We start from the raw sequence: 19,712 nt of genomic DNA on the forward strand, positions 1-19,712 counted from the left end.
AGGAAACTGACATCATCTTGCAATATTTAACGTCTCTCTCTGGGCGGGGCTCCGCCTCTCGTGATAAACGAGGCTGATATTTAATAAAGTGCATCACGAGCCGTGTCCGTTTTCCCCGGAAACGGGCCGAGCACACACACCGACATTTATCTTCAAAAGAGGACTGGACAAAAACACTGACACAACAGATTAGATAGGAGGACAGGAAGATGTGGGCAGATGCCCCCCCCACCCCGGTTTTGGGGGCCTGACAATCAACAGATAACACAACACAGATGTCTTCGATACCGCTCTATACTGCAGCAGCTTAGTAGTGGTCCAGATGAAAATGCTTCTATCACATCTTCCTGGCTACACTGCAGAACATCAGCATTAAAAGGGCTGGTCATCACAATCTGCCGCTCGATCGGGTGGACACAAAGGAATTTCTGCCTGAATTGTTAATGTTTAAGAAGCTATTTGAACAAACACAATGAAGAAGTCAGAGGGTGGCCACACGCTCCTTATTGACGGCACCGGTTATGCTGCTGGCCAGGATCCGTGAGCTCAGCTACATGTTTGACTTACAGCAACATTAAAGGCTAAAACAGTCAGTCAGAACTGCAGCCCGCATTTTTTAAACCGTGAGGTGCAGAGGTATCGTGAGGATTCATAATCATTGTTTCACAGCCGGCGGCCTCCCCCCCACCTGTTTGCTGCGGCTGGAATGCGTGGCAATGGCCGGCGCCGGCCTGGCACTGCCCGGTCATTTGTTCCAGGACGCGGACCAGGCGGGAACAGCCGCTCTGCCCATGTTGGTAGCAGCACAGGGACTCCATACAGCTGAGGGCCTGCGTCTGGGGGGGCTGATAGAGGCTAAAGGAGGCAGAGAAGGAAATGAAATAAGGAGAGGACAGAAGAGGAAGGGGTGATGAAAAGGTGAGAGAAAATAGAGAAAATGACATTAAATGAACACAGTATAAATGACATTTCACAGGATAATGGATAAAGCACTCAGGAACAATTAAAAATGCACGTGGGGGGGGGTTAAAAGAAAATGTGCACACAAAGACTGATGACAAAAACTGAATGAATGGCAATATTTTAGAGGCTGATCCATTTCAGTGTAAAGTTGGAAAACTGTGCAGGAGGTTACCGTGTCGTGCTTCAAGAAAACCACTATCCGATATATGCCGGAACCTCTCCGCAGACACTGAATGGAACTGTGAGAAATGAAATGAAGCTGCTGCCCCAAAACCTGCAGAGTCAGGTGACCACCGCTTGACCCGAGTCAGCACTCCGGTGACAGAGGGAGAGAGGGTGGCGGAGTGGGAAGGGGGGGGGGTCAAGAAACAAAGAACCAACACAGAAACGAGTGTTGGTTCACTTGTGTAGCTCGTATCAGCACATAACGACAATGTTAGAGGTCTTCTGTGTCATTTAAGGCACAAAAATCCATTTTAACTAAAAGGAATTGGGTTGTTGTGTGTTGAAAAAAGTTTGACAATAATATAAAATGAAGTGAAAATTGCCTTAAAAATTGCTGTGCTAAACGTCACAGTAATTAGCGGTAAGACACCGGCTAATTACGCCATCAACACACACCATTCTGAGCTGTAGAGTGACGGCAGCAGCATTTTGAACTTCAAAACCCTCATCACAGCCATTAAATAACAGCATTTCTCTGGTCAGGGAATCAAAGTTTTATGATAAAACACCTGAGGCCTCATCAACAGCTCGCTGCAACGCTAAGGCTAGAGACACGCACTGTTAGCACATTGTGTTAGCAGTGTGTTCACGGCAGGAGGTTCTCCTGGCAACTTGTGCAAGAGATGAACTGTATGTATGTGCAGAAAACAAGCATCAGCAACAACAAACATATGCTTTGTAACTGTACCTAAACTGCAACGTAAGATATCAAAGAGTCGCTAAAACGATGCTTAAAATAATCAGCATTATTGCTTGGTTAAGGTGGATAAATGGAACAAAAATGCCAACAAAGACAACATGCCAACAGCATTCTCTAGGTAGGAACTCCAAATTAATAATAGTGGGAGCAAATGAGGAGGAGGCAATGATTGGACGGGACAGTCAATCATTTCTGTGCAGGACACACGATGTAGGTGGAAGGGGTCGGGGGGGGGGGGGTGGCAGAGAGATGACTGGGGGGACCTGGGAATATCTGCTGTTTTTAAAGGACAGTGCAAGGGCAGCTGTGACATGCAGCTGACTGAAAAAAAAAAAAGACTGAATGTGCAGATTATTTGACCCAAACATATGGAAACATGTGGGTGGACAGGTTTGGTTGGTCCTGGGGTGACTTGAAATCAAAACGAAGGAGGGGGACGATGGGAGCAAAGTACATTACTACCTAGGGGAGCAAGGGTCTGGGCCGGAGGCAGTAGGGGGAGGATAAGCAGCTAGGAGGTGCCAATTGTCCTCCCCTGGGCTCCGCTGGTCTTTAACAGGGTCATATTCTGGGCCGACTGAACCCTCACCCTCTTCCATCTGAAGGACACAAGATGCTGACAGTGAGGCCTGCTGCCTAATCAATCGGCTCTCCGGCCAAGCAGGTGCTGATGTCGGTCATTCATAAAGCCAGCCAGACTGCAAACTAACCAGTCGCATGGGGGAAAAGATACACATCAGTCATTTTGTCTCATGACCTTTTCCCTAACTAGATCTGGATGATTCCTACTTTAATAGAAACCCAAACAGAGCGCATTGACACAGTGAGGAGTTAATAGATTACTTGGTTTATATTAAACTCAACATAAGACAGGAAGACTGATGTGTGTGCTGATTGTTGAGAAACCAGCTGAGTAGTTAGTGAACAAGTTAGCTATTTACTTTAGCTTCATTTAAGGAGGGACGAGTAAACCATTTCCGAGCATCAGTGTAACCTGATCCGCGTACGTTCGTTACATGCTGGTCCCAAAAGCCCTTCAGCAGTGACCTCAGATAAAGTTCTCCACATGTGGGTGCAGCACAGCAAATAAGAGGCTTCACTGCTCTTTATTCCCCAGTGGGAATCTTAACCTCTTCTAAATCTGGACTGGGAAATAATCAGAAATGGTGTTTTTTTAAAAAGGGGGCCGAGAGCCTGAGCGGGGCGATGAGGGTCACTGGAGGAGGCTTTAAATACTGGCAGGAGCAGAGGCGCTTGGACAAACTGCTGAGTGTGAGGGCTGCTGATGAAATAAGCAGGAAGAGAAAACAGCTGCAGGCACATGAAAGATGTCCTGAGGGGAAAAGTATCTTTCGTGTGCAGATAAGTACAAATACATTCATCCAAACCAATTAACCTGACTGAGTCTTTCAGAGCTGCTGAGCAGGAAAACAAAGGAAACCCCCCTAAAGTGCCCCCTGGGCTCCTTTGTGATAACGTCCTTCTACTTTAAAGACACTGCATTTATTTCCCAGCACAACTACATCAAACGAATTATAAAACTCAGGTACAGACGGGATCCATGCTTTCATTTCAACCCACCTAAGAACTCCTGGAGTTGGGTGCAAGCAAAAGTTAATTTTGGATTCATGCTGAGTTCTAGCTTGTGGTGCACACAAGGCTCGGCTTCAATCCAGTCTTAACTTCTACCTTTAATATACCATCAGTGTCCTGTTAATGGTGCTGAGGCCCATTAGCTTTAATCCTGTCGATGAAACATACTTACTGATGCCTCAAAAACATGCAACACAACATTACCTGTGAAGGAAAAGCAGTGTCTCAGAGCTCGTTTAGAAAGACGGCTGTCCAAAATAAAGATGTGGGACTTGTTTTTCATGTTAAGGCTCAAGTCAGGTCTCCAAACCGCGGCGACTTGGCTCATGCATCTGACAACGCAGCAACATGCGGCTGTGCGCGGAGCAGAGCAGAGCGGCACAACCCAGTGCAGCAGTCCGACATGCAGCTGTAGCTCTGCACCATGCGCACGGAGCAGCTGAGGAGGACGGAGCAGATGAGGAGGACGGAGCAGCTGAGGAGGACGGAGCAGCTGAGGAGGACGGAGCAGCTGAGGACGACGGAGGCAGCTGAGGAGGACGGAGCAGCTGAGGAGGACGGAGCAGCTGAGGAGGACGGAGCAGCTGAGGAGGACGTTTCAAGAGGTGGCTCCAGTTTTAGACAGCGGCACATGAATCGAGAGGACAGACTGCGCACGTGAGACGTATCATGCAACTATACGTCAAGACGGTTGATCATAGCGCTGATGGTCAGGATGCAGAGCTGACTGGATGCTGCCAGAATGGCAAATCCACCATTGGGAAGCCAAGTGTCTCCCTGTGTGACATCACCCATATCCCATCAGGTTAGAGTAAATGAATCAAGATCTCTTTGTGATCCACTGTATGCTGATCACCCATCTGATCATGCTGGGAGGGAAATGATGACATCGACGTGCAGAAACAAGCATGAAAGATGTGGGGGGTCGTGAACAAGGTAAAAAAAAAATCAAACACAACTGGCGGCTGATGTGAAACACTTTTTGTCTTTGCGTATCCCAGTCGGGGGAACGCCGAAAGGCACGTCTGGTGCATGCAGTCACATAAATGACACACAATGAGCTGCTCCCACACTGACCGCACACATCAATGCAGTCAGTGTGGCGCCACTGTTGGACATAGGCCTCGGGGGGCTGAATTAAGTCCAGACCTGGGGATAAAACCATTGGTCTCACACAGACCAGGAATATTTGAATGTGAAGCAATATTTCTGCCTTTACTGACGGGTCCCGTTGGAGTGTAAATGCAGCATCGGCACCTTTTATCTCTCTGTAATTTGCAAAAAGAGGTTTTTCATGGAGCGTCGAGCCACTTCTGTACTCCAGAAATGTTGCTTCAGGACGTTTGTTTAATTGGATTCTTTATGTACATTTATCCCAGGACTGAACCAGACTGCACCATCTACCTAATTTTGCCCAGCTGGCTCTTGGCTCTGGACAGAGGCTGCAGAGCGATGAAGTCATCACCTATTGCCACACGGTTGGAATACATCTACATCAGAAGAATACACAGAGGACAGGAGGGAAGAGCACACAGACACACATAGGTAAATAACAAGCGCTCACGCACTCACAAGTCAGAACGGGATACGGGTTAGAACAAACAAAAGCCAGTTAGGACAGAAAGGTAGTTGGTTTTTCCCCTGAGAAACAGGCGACACATAGAAACACAAACCTTCTCTAGCTGGATGAGTCAGGTGAAGGAGCAGCAGGGGTCTACAGAGAGGTGATGTACACACTGTGGCTTTTTGCAGGAGTGTATGAAGCAAAAAGAGGTCATGCAGTGTGTGTTGTAACCCAACACCATGCTGTTTATGTAAAGAAGCCGCTATCATGTGACCGTAGACGTCGGGCATCGACTGACCAAGGACGTGACATGCATAATCATTTTCTGTCTCAGCCTTGAATTTGAGTTACAGAGACATTTAAAAGCTATTTTCTCTTTCTAGGCTCCAATTACATTTCAGGTACGCATGAAGATTTGATACTGCTGCGCAGAGTCCCCTGAAGCCCTTTTTGTGCCGTTTCATTAGCTTTGATTGGTTTTAGTCTCGGGCCTAAGCCCGCAGACTTCCAACAACAAAATGTTTTTTGGGGGGTTCTTGAGGAGAAAATCCTGTGAGAATGACGAGTCTGAACTACTAATCTAACTTCTATCATCCTTTTTAAGATTTATTGCATTAACCTGCTTTCTCAGTGATTTTGACTGGATCTAAAGGATGTAACCTTCAAATTAGCTGCTCCAGCTGTTAGCCAATATGTTAAAAGACTGAAAATTAGCCTAGCAGCGAGCAGGACCTGTGAAACCAAGACAAACCTGGAGGTTAATCGATAACAGGTAAATAACAGATTAACTCTATTCTATATTTGATTCAGGGAGAATAATTAAACTGACGCACTTTGGAGAAAGAAAAGCCTCAGCTTGAGTTCCTGCCTGGCCTCTGTGCATTACCTGACTCTTCTGTGTGTTGGTTGGCTGCAGATGTCTGTAGAAGACCTTCTTCACCACATCAGGAAACAGGCAGGTGATGACAATGATGATGATGGCGAACCAGGCTGAACCGCTGGACAGCAGCTGCACGAAGACAAAATACATGTCCTGTGTGTGGAGGAACGGCCTGGAGGGTGGAAAAGAAACAGAGAGCTCAGAGATTACAGATCCAAAGAGAGAGACGTTCCATTGACTGTACTCGGAAGATGCTTTGTCCCAATGACCATCTTATAATTAGAATCACCTCAATAACATTTGCATCTGACTGCAACTATAAGCTAAGATGTAGATCAGGAGGCAGTTTTAGAGTTGTTACACGTGAGTGTGTTAAACCTGCAGTCTTCTCAGGTAAATTATGAAATCGAATCTTTTGATATGTCTAATTATTGATGATGTGGACTTCTTCCTCACCAGATGATTCCTCCATAGAAGAGGGAGAAGATGAAGTAGAAGGCGATTGAACCCCACGTCACTAAATGGTTCATCCATGTCCAGAAATGGGTCTCTAAAGCAAGCTATCATTGCACACACACACACCACACACACACACACAGAGATAAAAGAAAGGTAGAAGTAAATCTCTGCGACAGGTGCATGTGCTTAGGTCATAAACAACAGCAATCTGCCACTGTGTAATTAAACAGGCCATGACCCTGAACTGTGACAAATCCAAATCCAATTAATGGCCAATGACATCATCCCAATACTTCATAACAAGTTTGTTTTATTATGTCCTCAAGGGACCGAAACACGCTACATAGTTAGTTAACCAATTTAACCAACAAGGAAAATTCAATATATCGGTTTAACGTCATCAATGATAACCTCTTTTATTATTATGAGGAAAAGCTGCCTGGCTGAACTTACCTTTAATGTGACGGTGATGACCATGACAGTGAAAACCAGTGTCCCAAAGGTCCAGTTTCCAAACATCTTCAGAAACAGATCAATAGATACAAACATTAATGAAGCTACCAGGAATAGTTTGATGCTATTACATTGCTCTTAACTGCCAATGCTAACTAATGAGCGTGATTTGACCTCACGCTCACACGTATTCTGACGCCAGTTACAGCTGTAATTACTGATCCATGTCGGTTAGATGGAAGGTGCTGCATGTGTAGCCACCACCACCTCCTACATCTGGTAGGAAACATCTGATGTAAGCCAATCAAGACACCCAACACTAATAAACACCAATCTGGAATTGAAAGCGCCTACTGAACCACTCATTTCTTTCCTTTTTTAAAAAAAAATCTGCTACAGCACCACTACAATTATGGTTACGAATCACTTTGGCAAAAATAAAAGATGTGGAAAAGAGTACATAGCACACATATTAAGAGAGCAAACTATCTGGAGTCATTGTGACGGTGTTCTCATTAACCCCCTGAGGATACATGCATTCAACTGTAAAGCAGACTCTTACCAGCTGTCTGTTAGCTCGCAATATCTGAAGACATGCACAGCGTGAAGGCAGAAGAAAAAAAGAGCAATCAACAAAAGAGAAGGAAAAGACAAGCCAGTGAAGGAGTGAGTGCTTTCAGAAATACCAGACTTCAGTGGGACAGAAAGATAGAAAAGATATGAAGAAGAAAGCTTTTTAGTAAATTAGAGACACTATGAATACGATTAGAAAGGTTAAAGGTTCTAAAACATAGTCATTAACAAGTGAACGTCTAAAAGGTTTTAACCAAAGTGACAGGATGATGATGAGGAGGAAGATAAGAGGGAAGCAGAATCTTTAAAAAAAGGAGAGAATGGACAAAGGCCAAAAGGCAGCAAGGCCTAATAGCAGCATTCTCATCATAACACACACACAGACACACACACACACACGCACTCTTGCATTTCATTTAAACCTGTTGAATGCTTCTGCTCATCTCTGCAACATTATAGCTGCTGTAGGAATGTTGAGAATATGATTTAAGTGTAAAGATGAAAGGACACACCTGTCCGTTGCCCATAAGTGTGGTGTCTTCTCCCATTAGTATGTAGGAACCAAAGAAGAAGACAAAAGCGTGACAGAAGCCGAGAATAGTCCAGTACAAGAACGTCTGGAAAGACAGCAAAGCGTTCTTGCTGATGTCCCTGCAGGGAAAAGAAGTCATTTCTTAGTAGGACTTTCAGAGGCTTCTTAATAAACAGAGAAAACAAAAGACAAACTGTTTGAATTAATATTAAGATTAATCTTAGCTACGGTATATATTAGCAGGACTGCAGTGTACACCGATGGTTCAAACTAACTAACAATCGGTATAATAACAGTTTTAAAAGAACAGTTAATACCAGTTAACATATTAGCGCCTCACCTGTACAGGCCAGGTTTATTCTGCAGTATGTGTGGATGGACCAGCTGTTCAAACAAACTGTACACCAGGATGGGCAGAGAAGTGAAGCAGATGTTGTACAGTGTCAGATAAACACTGTCATACAGAGTCTGGGATGGGACACAAAACACTTCATTCAACACCAGCTTATGAGCTTAAGCATTTAGTGATCAGATTAGCAACAACATTCCTTTTTTGTGGCACTGACAGCTACTGCCCGTCCCACCTTTTAATGTTCATTTGATTGAACTGGACACAAACCAGTGACTAGTCTCTAGTTTCTGTGGTTGGAACAACTTAGCTTGGCATACGTCCCCCTTTACAATAAATCCATCAGTTACAGCCTGAATGACGTGTTTAACGTTTGCATCCATGTCCTGCTGAATATAAACCTGACACTGACAAAAAGACCCACAAAGACATATGAGGGAGATGGAGACACTTACTTGTTGTGAAAACAGACAGAAGAACTGGTATAAAAACTGGGGTGTGATAAAACACACATTCTAAAAAAAACAAAAAAACAAAAAAGAAGAGTGAAGGAAAGAACCATTACAAATATTTCAGTGGAAGCGGCGCGGCTGTAATCATCTCTGTTGTTTTAAATATTAAAATACAGTAAAAGCTGACCAGACTTATTTGTTATCATCTCAGTGTCTCACCTTGTAGAAAAAGTACTGTACAAGCGTAGCTATTCGAATGTAGTAGAAGTGACCGTGGACCAGTAGAAGCTTCGCCAGGAACTTAAACCTGGCGATTGCATAGTCACTGTTTCTCACAGCCTGGCGACCCTCGCGTCCCATGATACCTGGAAACACATGCACACACGCATGAGGATGTAATATACAATCTAATTTCTATTAGACCACTGATCTCTGCACGGTGACCGGTATTTACCTATCCCCACGTGGGCTTCCTGTATCATACTGACATCATTGGCTCCATCCCCAATAGCTAAGGTGATGGGTTTCTCTGGAGATGTTTTTAAGAGACGCACCACCTGGACACATCAAGGTCAATCAGTCTTTATCTCACCAAGCACAACACTGAAATGCTGATTCCATCTATTAGAACACCCTAAAACAAATGCTTTCATTTGCAAGCAAGGGGTTAACATGATGGTCTATAGTTGGGCTGCTTGCTGTGTAATTAGGAGTCACTGGGCTGCTACCTTGGCTTTCTGCAGAGGGGCCATTCGGCAGCACAGCACAGCGGAACAGTTTTTACAGACTTCCATAAAGAGCTTCTCATGGCCTCTCAAGGCCAGAGACAGGCTGGCTCCATCCACAACTAAGCCGTGCTGAATCACATGGTCCTCCTTTATCCTGGGGAAAAATCACAACACATTTAATTCCATCTATCCACACAGAAGTAAATGAAATATCATAACATGGAGCCAAGCTTTCCTGGTTTTAGAATGAAATGGTATATATTCTACACGCACCTCCTGGCCAGTATGCGGAGCTGTTCAGCACACTCATTATCAGAACGTTGCTGCACCAGTTCCAGGATGTTCATGGTTCTGTGAAAGTGGCCACAGGACAGGCTAACGCTAACAGCTGTCTCGTGTTTGTCCCCGGTCAGGACCCATACTTTGATCCCCGCTAGCCGCAGAGCTTCAATCGTCTCCTGGACTTTATCTTGGAGTCTGAAATATAGCAGAAAAAAAGAAAATGCAATGCATATTTACAGTATGGTGCGAGGCGAACAGTCGCCTCTTTTCCACTCTAAATACTTTATAGTGCAAGTGTTTATTCACACTCACACACGGGTGGCAGGGAGCCAAACGGTCAATCACAAGTCGATCAGCAAAGATGTAACCAATAACTGATTGGCCAGTTAATATTCATTCAGCTAGATTATATTCCCATTTTACATATAATTTATCATATAATATCATATTAATCGTATGTATAGTTTCAATATACAGTAGTCAGGGACAACACTAATATATTCTGATTTATTCTTTTGCTTCCATACTTGTCCTCCACCCCTGTTGCTCCGAGCAACTGCAGGTCTCTCTCCACATAGCTGAAGGCCTCCTGCAGCCTCTCCTCCCTTTGCTGCAGCGCAGTACGAGCAGCGTTCAGGCACCTGTCGACATCGGCGTACTCCTCCGGGCTAAAGTGGCGACAGGCAACCACCAAGATCCGCAGTCCTTTCTGGGGTGGGAAGAGGACGGGGTGATGAGAACGGAAACAAACGCGTGGAGACAAGACAAGAGAAAATATAAAGGAGAAGGAAAAATGATGGGTGGAGGACAAGAACGGGAAAAAGGAAGAGGAGATAAAAAGAAACAGAGCGGAAAAAAATCTGAACACAATTTATTATAGCTGGGTTTGAGATCACAGATCCAGCCTGAGGGAAGGATGACCACAGCTCATCCCAGTCCAGAACACGAATACGGGGAACTGACATGCCATTTCAGAATGTGGATGTGCGTGCGCTTGTTGCTGAATTTAAGGTGTAATAGAGCAAAAACATGTCAGAAGTAAGAGCAATCTGAGCACAGAACTAAAAACCTGTGTGTTATCTGTAACGCATCATCATTCCCAAACTCTCAATTGTCTGTATGGAAAGTTAGATTCAAAAATGCACAGCACAGTTAACATTTTGAGATCCAGGAACTATTTAAACTCACCAGAGCGAACTCATCAACATGCAGTCTTGTCTTTTCTATCTCGCCACCGGTAGCATAAGGCAATATCGCTGACTCTGCCCCCTTGGTGAACAGCACTTTGCCCCCTTAAGAATCAGAGCAGAAACATGATAGATTAAACAGGCTAAAAGCATATTTGTCAGCTGATTCTTTTCTACTTCAGCCACAAATGTTTGTCATAAATACACGGGAGAAGACGACTGAAGTGTGCAGGTTAATGGAATCTCTGTGTTCCCAGTGCCTGAGCTAAGCATATCCAGCTGTCTGGGCAGGCAAAGGTCATCAGTGTCCCAATAAATCACATGAGTTTATGTTAGTTGAGTAGAAATTGCGTCATTAATGGGAAAAGTAGTGGACAGATTAGGGTGTCATTACCTGAGGGCATCTGTAGTATAACACTCATTCTCCTGCGGTTGGCGTCAAACTCCAGGACATGTAGGAGTTTATACCTGAGCAAACGAAGCAGAATACTCACTTCTGAGCCGCAGACTCTTTCAAACTGTTAGCTATTTGGGGATTGGACATACTTTTCTGACTTTCCAAACGTTTTGATCTCCATGATATCTCCATTAGTGCCAGTAAAGGCCACACCAATCCTGAGGAAACAGTAGCAAAAACATGAATTCGGGCTTTTCCATAAGTTGGTAAAAGAAAAACAATGTTCTATCAATCTGCTGCCGTTTGGCGCGATTGTGTGTGATTTTTTACGTGTCGACAGTGGAGTCGACTCTAATGGCTCTGTGCACTGGCTTGTCAGTCACATTTGCAAATGCATGCAGATTTGCCGACATACTAGTCCTGCTGCTTTTGGAGAGGCGTGGGAAACCGACAAAGAATAAAACTGTAAAAACAAATAATATAAAGTCTAAAAATGAAAGAATCCTTGAAGGATTCCTTTCAGACATCGTTGTACATTTATATAATAAAAGTGATTTAAATCAGGCTTTAAATAACAATCACACTGATATAAAAGGATTAATCTGAAAACCAAAAAATGTAATCTTTCACATGCTGCTCTAGTTTCCTGACTAACCACATGACTCCATGTCAAATGCTCCTAATTACATAACCCATGTATCACGGTTTACACTCATTCAGGGTTGATGAGCGGGACAGCTCCACATTACCTCTTCATGGCTTCTACCAAAGCCTTCTCATCAGGTGAGGAGGCATAGTACTCCATGTGATTGGAGGAAAAGCCGTTTGCATGGGAGAATGGGTCCCCTCCCCCAGCCTGGCAGTCTGGCTGGTCATAGCTGATCTGAACTGTGTGACACAGTGACACCGCCTTGAGAAATAACAATTCATCACCAATCTGCAGGAGGAGAAGGATGCGAGGGAGAGAAACACCAAAGCTTATTCTCTGCAGAATGTCGAGTCAAAGACGGCTCATTTTTAAAGAACATTGACAGGAGATTTGATGTTATTGAACCTACAGTTTACATAATGTGTACAGGTGTGTTTGTACATCATTTATCCCTCCTTGACAACTTGAATTTCCTGAATCCATCACAGTGTTTGTTTACTAGTAGGAAAGCTACCAGGGCTACATGTGCACGAGCTGTACAGTATATCAATGGCAGTAAAGCTTTCAATTCCATCCCATAAGTGTATTACCAGGTGAGGCGTAGAGCCATCCGGCGAGTCACCAGTTATTCCCTCAGGTACCAATTTACCATTGACTTCCTGGTATTTGGTTCCATTAATGGAGCACTCTCGGAACTGCATCTCGTTTTCTGTCAGTGTGCCCGTCTTATCTGTGAACACATACTCCACCTGGGAAACAGAAAAAGATGTGATTTATGAGTGATAAGCTTCAACCCCCCCCCAAAAAAAAAATCCTTAAAACCATTAAGTTCCCGGGCCTCCGTTTCCTACCTGCCCAAGTTCCTCATTGAGGTCAGAGGTGTTGACCTGAGCTTTCTGGTCAGTCTCCTCGTGGTAAAGGTCCAAATCCCAGCCGATGAAAAAGGATCCCATGAACTTCTGCATCTCCACGGTAACGTAGAGCGAGATGGGGATGATGAAGTTATAAAGGACCAGAAATGCCAAGAAATCTGAGATGAACTGCAGGATCTAAAGGAAGACACGCAGTTTCATTAAAGGGTGAAATGCTGGGAAGAGGAAACTGGGACTGTCAAACTCATTTGGAAAAATAATTCTATATTCACAAGCATCACATTTCATTTTAACTAATGTAATTTTATTTTATTTTTTAAAAAAAGGGGGAGAGAGAGAGAGGACTCCCCTAATTGCCTGAGAGGAAATTAAACTGAGTTACTGCTATAAAGAGATAATTACTTTAAGTGGCATGAAAAGAGATTAAAAGTCCAATACAATTGCAATATAACAAATACACTTATATTAATTAGTATAAAGTATAAATCTTGGGACTTTTCAATTCTGGAAAGGCAGAGAGAGTGGAGGTAAATGACACTATGGAGGCAAAGAGTCATAAAAGCAGCACAACTTGTTTGTGGCATAACTTTCTTAGTTTTCAGGGACAACGGAAGGAGTGATGAGCAGTCTGTTTTATTCTATCCTGTCAGAATATGTAATAATATATAATATAAATTGAGGTAGATCGGAAAAAATACTTCAAGTCCAAATCTAGAAGCACTAAACTGCCCACCAGCTCCCTTCCAGGACAGTACTAGACAGAAAAAGGACATTAATACTCGGAGTGGAGATTACGTCTAATTAAGAATATGATCTTGCCTAATTTTATCTTAAGGGCAAATGATGTGCCCTACTTACAGAATGGACTCAAGAATGATTTCTTCTGATGTTTCATGTGAGGCTAACTAACCGGACTGCTGTTTCGCTCCTGATCAGTCTTTTGGTTGTAGAAAGGCTCGTCCCATTTGTCCTCAGCCTGCCAGGCGTACTTCAGAATGGTGCTGAGGATGGCCTCGAACAGCAGGATGCCCAAATAGATGATCAGGTAAGTGTTCATGGACCTGAAAAGGGAGTTGTTGTGTAATATGTGTAATATTTGGCCATTGTGCTGATTCTAGGGAGAAAACGCACGACTCACTTCTCTACTGCAGAGCGTTTCTGGGATTTGCATTTATAGTTGAGCGCCATTTTGGACTCCATTCCTGTGTAAACTGCCACACCTGCAGCAGCACAGATGCTTAAGTGTTACTGTAAGCTTTTGGAAGATTGCGCCGTTAGTCTGTTCCTCAATTATTTGCTGAGCACAGTTTGCACCAGTCACAGACACAATATTGAACATTCTGTTCTGCTCTGATGAACCAAAGTGACCCATCAAGCCTTCTGCTCGGTTTTTTGCAGACTTTGTAATCATTTGACTCACCATAAATCTCTTTGGTATTTTTCAATCTGGCCCCTCGCAGCAGCAAATTCTCTGGACCCAATGGTCTGAAATGTACATATATATCAAAAACCCAATATTGCTACAGGAAACACAGTTGAACTTTACAAATACCATTACCCAAAAGGCTCAAACGGGAGACTTTTGGACTTTTTATGTGTTATACTTATACAAATAATAATCATCATCATCATCTTTGGTCTCACCTGACTATTTCTTCTCCATGCTGAGTCACTGTAATTCGACCAACAAACCTGGAAAACATTTCACTTTTCAGCTAATATTTAATGATGTAATATTTGATCTATCACAGCTGCATCAGCACGTTAAGCACATGACATTATCAATAATTAGTGGACAGTCATTATTCTGATATGTGTATGGGCGTATTAGTTTTTCTTGGGCCACCCTACACAGATTACCTGTACAGGTCAGCCTCTGGCTGCTGGCACTCCACCACAGCCTGCAGGGACTCCAGCTGGGACACGGACTGACACACTGCCGTCTCTGCCACAGAGTAGTGAGTCTGGGAACACAAACAACACAGGAATGCAGCAAGCAAACACGCCAAAGAGAACCACAAACATTCCGACATATTTACAGAACAACTGGTCAAGTCAGGTAACACCTCTGCTGGGGAGAACCAGGACGTTGCGGCTTGATTGTTAACCTGCCTGAACAGCAGAGAACATCCACCCAGGTTATTGGGGCCATGCTGATTTTATGACCACCATTACAGGAGGAGCTCAATTAAACACTGCGGCTACAGCAGCGCCTCGGAAACAAATAAACTTTACACTTAAAACCGTAACGCTGATATTAGTTGTTCATCAAATGCATCTCGTGTTGCATAAAAACATAAAACCTAAACTGTTGCGTCACTTTTCTTTATTATGTTGCAGAACCTTGAGCCACATATTGAAAGCAGTGTGTTCAGATGCTCTGCTGTTGTTTTGTGTGTAATTACAGCAATGGTGAGCAACTTTAAAAAGAAAACAGTGGAAAGTGCTCAAAGAAAAAAGCAATGGCGGCACTCCCACACCTTCAGATTGGTCTCGCCGTCCAGGCTGGCGGTGGTGATGTGACAGGTGCCGTCCGCACGGTCTGATGACAGCAGCACCAAGTCGGCCGGGAAAGTTTCATCTTTGGCCACACGGACGATGTCGCCCACCTGAGTGGACAGAAAAAAAGGTGCTACTATTCCTCAGAAAACATTACATTTCAAATGAGGGGAAAGTGATTTATCGTGTGGATCTTTAAAGTTAGAAAAAGGCAGAGTTTGCTAGTCCCCAAAGATACCTGCAGCAGTTTCTCAGGATAATAAACTAATTCACATTTAAAAGGGAGGCTTTGAGGAAACACTAACGCAGGGTTCAAAGACTGTCTTTCTTGTGCTGTTCCTGTTTCACTGCCTGCTTTCCCTGTGATACAGCTGTAGCGGTCTGAATAACACCACCAGAAAGCTTTGTGACGGCTCCAGGGAAGCGTGAGTAGACGCTGGTAATGACAGCAGAACACTGAAACAGGCCTTATTTATGCCAACAATAAATACAATTATTTAGGGGTTGTGATTTATAGTATATTTTCCCCCAATAAGTGGCAATCAGGCATGAGCGGGCCCCCTTTTTTCCTGTCAGAACAACCCTAACTCATCATTGATGTCTCTAGACCAGACCCTGGACCCCTTGAAGGTGTTCTGTGGTATGTGGCACAAAGATGTTAGTGGCAGCTGAGGCGGGGCCTCCGAGGATCAGACTTGTTTGTCCAGCACATCCCACAGATACTCGACCAGATGAAGATCTGGGGAATGTGGAGGCCAGGTCAAAAAGCCTTAAGCAGGACCCAAGGCACAGTAGTAGTCCAGTAGTTATGCTCATGGGCGCATTGTTGCCATTGCACGGTATATCCTGACACCTTTCTACCACAGCCAGCAATAACTCCTTTATTTAGAGTATTTTAACCTCTTACCCTGATATTCTTGGATCTCGTCTGTACCAGACTTCCACTGCGAACAACAAACACCGGAGCCCCGTTGACTTCATTGTCTGCCTTGTGCCTCAGCCAGTCCTCGTAGCCCTCAGGAGAACCAGGCAAAACCACCATATTAGGATCAACAATGATTTGAGAAGATCTTTCAGTAAGCTGAATCCCTTTATAGTTCTCTATTTTGAGACCACAGAAGCAGTTCCCATTTGTGCTCTCACCTGTTTAATGGCAGTAACAGTAATGACAAAGAAGAGGGGCAGGCCACTGGTGACTGGGGAAGTTGGGGTGTCAATCATTAACTGGAAAAAACAAATTCAGAAGCGTAAGTGAAGCAGAGAACCACCAACAGTACGCGTGGAGCAACCTCATAACACAGAGGGGACAGCAGACGTGTCAGTCCTGGCCATACGTGCTCATTCATATAGATTATAATACAGTTAAGATTAGGCTAAAGCAAACATTGTTTATATCTCAGTTACTGAGTTAAAGGTCTACTAGGGGAAGGTTGCTGGTTAAAAGGATGCGGGTGTACTTTTAAACCGCCAACATCAATATGGAGCGTTGCTTCAACCTGTAAAGATGTGAGTTTCGCAACATGATTAGTGTTTAACTTCCTGTTGTCAGAAACACACAACAGCAGCAGTGTAAAACATATTCAAATTTGATTTCTGGACTTCTAAAATGGTCTCCAGTGCTCATTTAGAACATGTCATGTCCGCTGTGTCAGGATATAAAACAAATGACCTAAAACCAGGTTGACAAGGGTGAAGGAGAAATAAAAGACATTATTTGAACCTCGCTGAGCAGAAGCCTGAAGTTTTCCAAGCCAAATTCTCCGACCCAGGCTGACTGATGCACAGTGAAGGCCTGCCACCTCGGGCTGAGGGTCACCATGTTAACGTTACTAAACGTGTGGGTGTAATGTTTTAATAGACAGGCAGACCTGCGCCTCTGCGAGCCATGAGTCACTCCTGTGCACGCACATACATTTGTATTTAGGGCAGGAAACCTCAGGACACACGAGCGGTGGCGGCTGGACTGAGGAGAGCACGCGCCAGCAAACAAGAACGGGCTGTTTCATTACCTGAACCAGAAAAATGATGAGGAAATAGAAGTTGGCTATCCTTCTGAACTGCTCGAACAGGTTCTTTGGGACAAAATTCCAAATTGTGTACTGAAAGAGAAGGAAGAAAACACAATGAGTGCCATTTTATAACGCTGCTGCTCGTCACAGCCTGAGGAGGAGAGCTAACGGGGAAATACAGGCGTGGCCGTCTGCGTGGCTCTGAGGCGACCCGCTTGGTTTACATCTGATAGACACGGGTCAATAAGTCATCACATTAGAACACAGCTCGGCCGGGAATAAACGCGTTGCTGCTTCTGATGCCTTCTAAAGAGCAAGTTTTAAATCCACTTAATGGGAACAAAAGCGCTTTAAACCCACGTGTCAGTCATTTAATTAACCAGCTAATCAATGACAGCCATCACTGGTGGGTCTCTCTGGATTATTCATGTTTTGAAGGCGATCTGCTTACATGCTTTCACAAACACGAGAGCCTTTTCATCCCATCGACCCCAGCTCCATTTTTCAGCCCAGTTTAATCTAAAGCCAGACGACACCTGTGAGCCTTCAGTACCTTTGAGGAGATGATCCTGTTGTCGGCGAAGCGCTGCGGTACGTAGTGGCAATGCTGGGGAAAACGGTTGGCGACGTACACCGTCCTGGTCTCACTCTGATGTGGGGGGTCGAAGCCCTGAGGGAGGTATGAAAGAGAGGGAGAGAGGAGGGATAAAAGTGGGGCAAATTCAAACGCAGCTTAGTTTGGCTTTTTAAATCACTTAGTACGTCTGAATGACTCTATGAGTCAAATGTTTATTCCTTAATATTTGTTAGGCGCCACAACCCCCCCCCCCCCCCCTCAATTTCAACATGTTACTAATTGTCCTGTTTAATAAAGAGGAGTCAAATTTATGTTCCATTGTTGTGACACAGAAAGTCAAACCCTGAGGTTTGTGGGCGACGCCTCATCACTCTGCTGGGAAATCATCAGAACTCAATTCAGTTACTTGACACACTTCACTTCTGATCAAAAGCAGCCGTTTTACTAAAACCATCATTAGGTTTCATTTATAAATGTCGCCTTGTGGTCAGGTCCCTTCCTGCCACCCTGAAATACAAACCCATAACCGCCTTTTAGTTTCACTCGCAGTTTGTTGCACAAGAAACATGAAGAATTCAAACTGGAATTTTAAACTCATCCCCCTTGAGTGCAGGTCGAGGCTTTTACAGACCGACAGGAAGCTGTGAGCTAATGCAGATGTTGCTAAATACAGCAATGCAACTGTTGCAGCGAACCAGGCAACCCCTCATTATCTATCACGCCACTTTGGAGCATTGACGGTGGCTTTAAGACAGTGAATATCTGACTGCAGCGCCGAGCGTGAGGATTAATGTTGCTTTCATTCTCCTCCCAGCGGTTCAGACAGATGGTTTCACTCACCACGATATCAACGTGCACAGCCAGGCTGCAGAAAGTCTGCACAACTCAATCCGGACCTTTTTTCCCCCCAACATTAAAGTTGCCAAGTGCTGGCTCATGAAGCCAACAGGCCCCAAAATGCGACACCAGGCATTTAATGGCGTCTGACGTGGAGCGCATTAAAGTGTGACACAGCTAAAGATGATTAAAGGACCTCGTCGTTTGGAGGGTGATGTGGAACGCTTCATCGTCAACTTTTTAACTGTTTCATCACCGAGCGGGACGTAGTTTTAAACCGCAAATCCTGTTTACACATGTTTGAGCGGGTATGTCCACCTGACACACCGGGGAAATGAGATTACCCGTTTCATATTAAAGTCTGAATGTGAAAGAATAAATACTATTGTATAATCTGCCTGTGTCGAGGTCAGACACAACGACCCAACAAACTTTTCCCATTAGGCTGGATACTTTGAGATTTAATTACACCTTTTAATTAAGGTTAGCAGACTAAGAGGGGGTCAAATGACCCATGTTATCTCGAATTAGGAAGTCCTGTGAAGGGTCTGTAACTCTCCAAGAGAGGAAAGAGACTAAATGAACGAGGGGGAAAAATCACTGTGATGAACCAGAACTTTAATCATTCAGTTTTCACTAAAACGGGGGATCAGTGGCGATGGTGGCAGAGCCTCGGAGAGGAGAAACTTCCTGGAGATCACCAGGATTCAGCCTTTCACTCCAGTTCACCATTTCATTTATTTGACTGTCAAGTCTTCAGCGCGCTTCAGGGCTTTGGGGGCAACAGGAAACCACATCTAACATGTTCCAGGCGACGAAACGACAAAGGAAACAACGATTCTCTTGCAAGCAGCTGTTGTGTTCATCCGTTTAACATTTGACTGCCATGCGCACAAAAAAGCACTAAAAAACAAAACTTCAAGCACAAGTCA

General features: G+C 44.3%; 1 protein-coding gene across 2 annotated transcripts in view; it reads right to left on the reverse strand.

Annotated features, from left to right (window-relative positions):
- Positions 1–2,252: 2,252 nt before the first annotated feature.
- The window catches only part of LOC115247207 (probable phospholipid-transporting ATPase IF), an 18,052-nt gene continuing 592 nt past the window's right edge, over positions 2,253–19,712 (reverse strand). The window contains exons 2-30 of one of the 2 annotated variants that reach the window (XM_029828138.1): positions 17,920–18,036; positions 17,367–17,456; positions 16,501–16,581; positions 16,265–16,372; positions 15,339–15,467; positions 14,719–14,822; positions 14,503–14,550; positions 14,279–14,343; positions 13,997–14,078; positions 13,769–13,919; positions 12,838–13,035; positions 12,577–12,735; positions 12,087–12,274; positions 11,487–11,555; positions 11,335–11,408; positions 10,942–11,045; positions 10,281–10,462; positions 9,745–9,948; positions 9,472–9,625; positions 9,198–9,300; positions 8,963–9,108; positions 8,747–8,806; positions 8,283–8,410; positions 7,923–8,061; positions 6,838–6,903; positions 6,382–6,485; positions 5,932–6,097; positions 4,886–4,971; positions 2,287–2,487 (exon numbers count right to left, since the gene is read on the reverse strand). In XM_029828138.1, the coding sequence (XP_029683998.1) occupies positions 2,400–2,487; positions 4,886–4,971; positions 5,932–6,097; positions 6,382–6,485; positions 6,838–6,903; positions 7,923–8,061; positions 8,283–8,410; positions 8,747–8,806; positions 8,963–9,108; positions 9,198–9,300; positions 9,472–9,625; positions 9,745–9,948; positions 10,281–10,462; positions 10,942–11,045; positions 11,335–11,408; positions 11,487–11,555; positions 12,087–12,274; positions 12,577–12,735; positions 12,838–13,035; positions 13,769–13,919; positions 13,997–14,078; positions 14,279–14,343; positions 14,503–14,550; positions 14,719–14,822; positions 15,339–15,467; positions 16,265–16,372; positions 16,501–16,581; positions 17,367–17,456; positions 17,920–18,036 (3,393 nt within the window). In that variant the 3' untranslated portion in view covers positions 2,287–2,399. Of the gene's footprint in view, positions 2,488–4,885; positions 4,972–5,931; positions 6,098–6,381; positions 6,486–6,837; positions 6,904–7,922; positions 8,062–8,282; positions 8,411–8,746; positions 8,807–8,962; positions 9,109–9,197; positions 9,301–9,471; positions 9,626–9,744; positions 9,949–10,280; positions 10,463–10,941; positions 11,046–11,334; positions 11,409–11,486; positions 11,556–12,086; positions 12,275–12,576; positions 12,736–12,837; positions 13,036–13,768; positions 13,920–13,996; positions 14,079–14,278; positions 14,344–14,502; positions 14,551–14,718; positions 14,823–15,338; positions 15,468–16,264; positions 16,373–16,500; positions 16,582–17,366; positions 17,457–17,919; positions 18,037–19,712 lie in introns of both variants that reach the window. The other variant, XM_029828139.1, reaches the window with a different exon arrangement.

Source organism: Takifugu rubripes, chromosome 20 (genome assembly GCF_901000725.2).
Source record: "Takifugu rubripes chromosome 20, fTakRub1.2, whole genome shotgun sequence".
In the NCBI taxonomy this organism is placed as follows: Eukaryota; Metazoa; Chordata; class Actinopteri; order Tetraodontiformes; family Tetraodontidae; genus Takifugu; species Takifugu rubripes.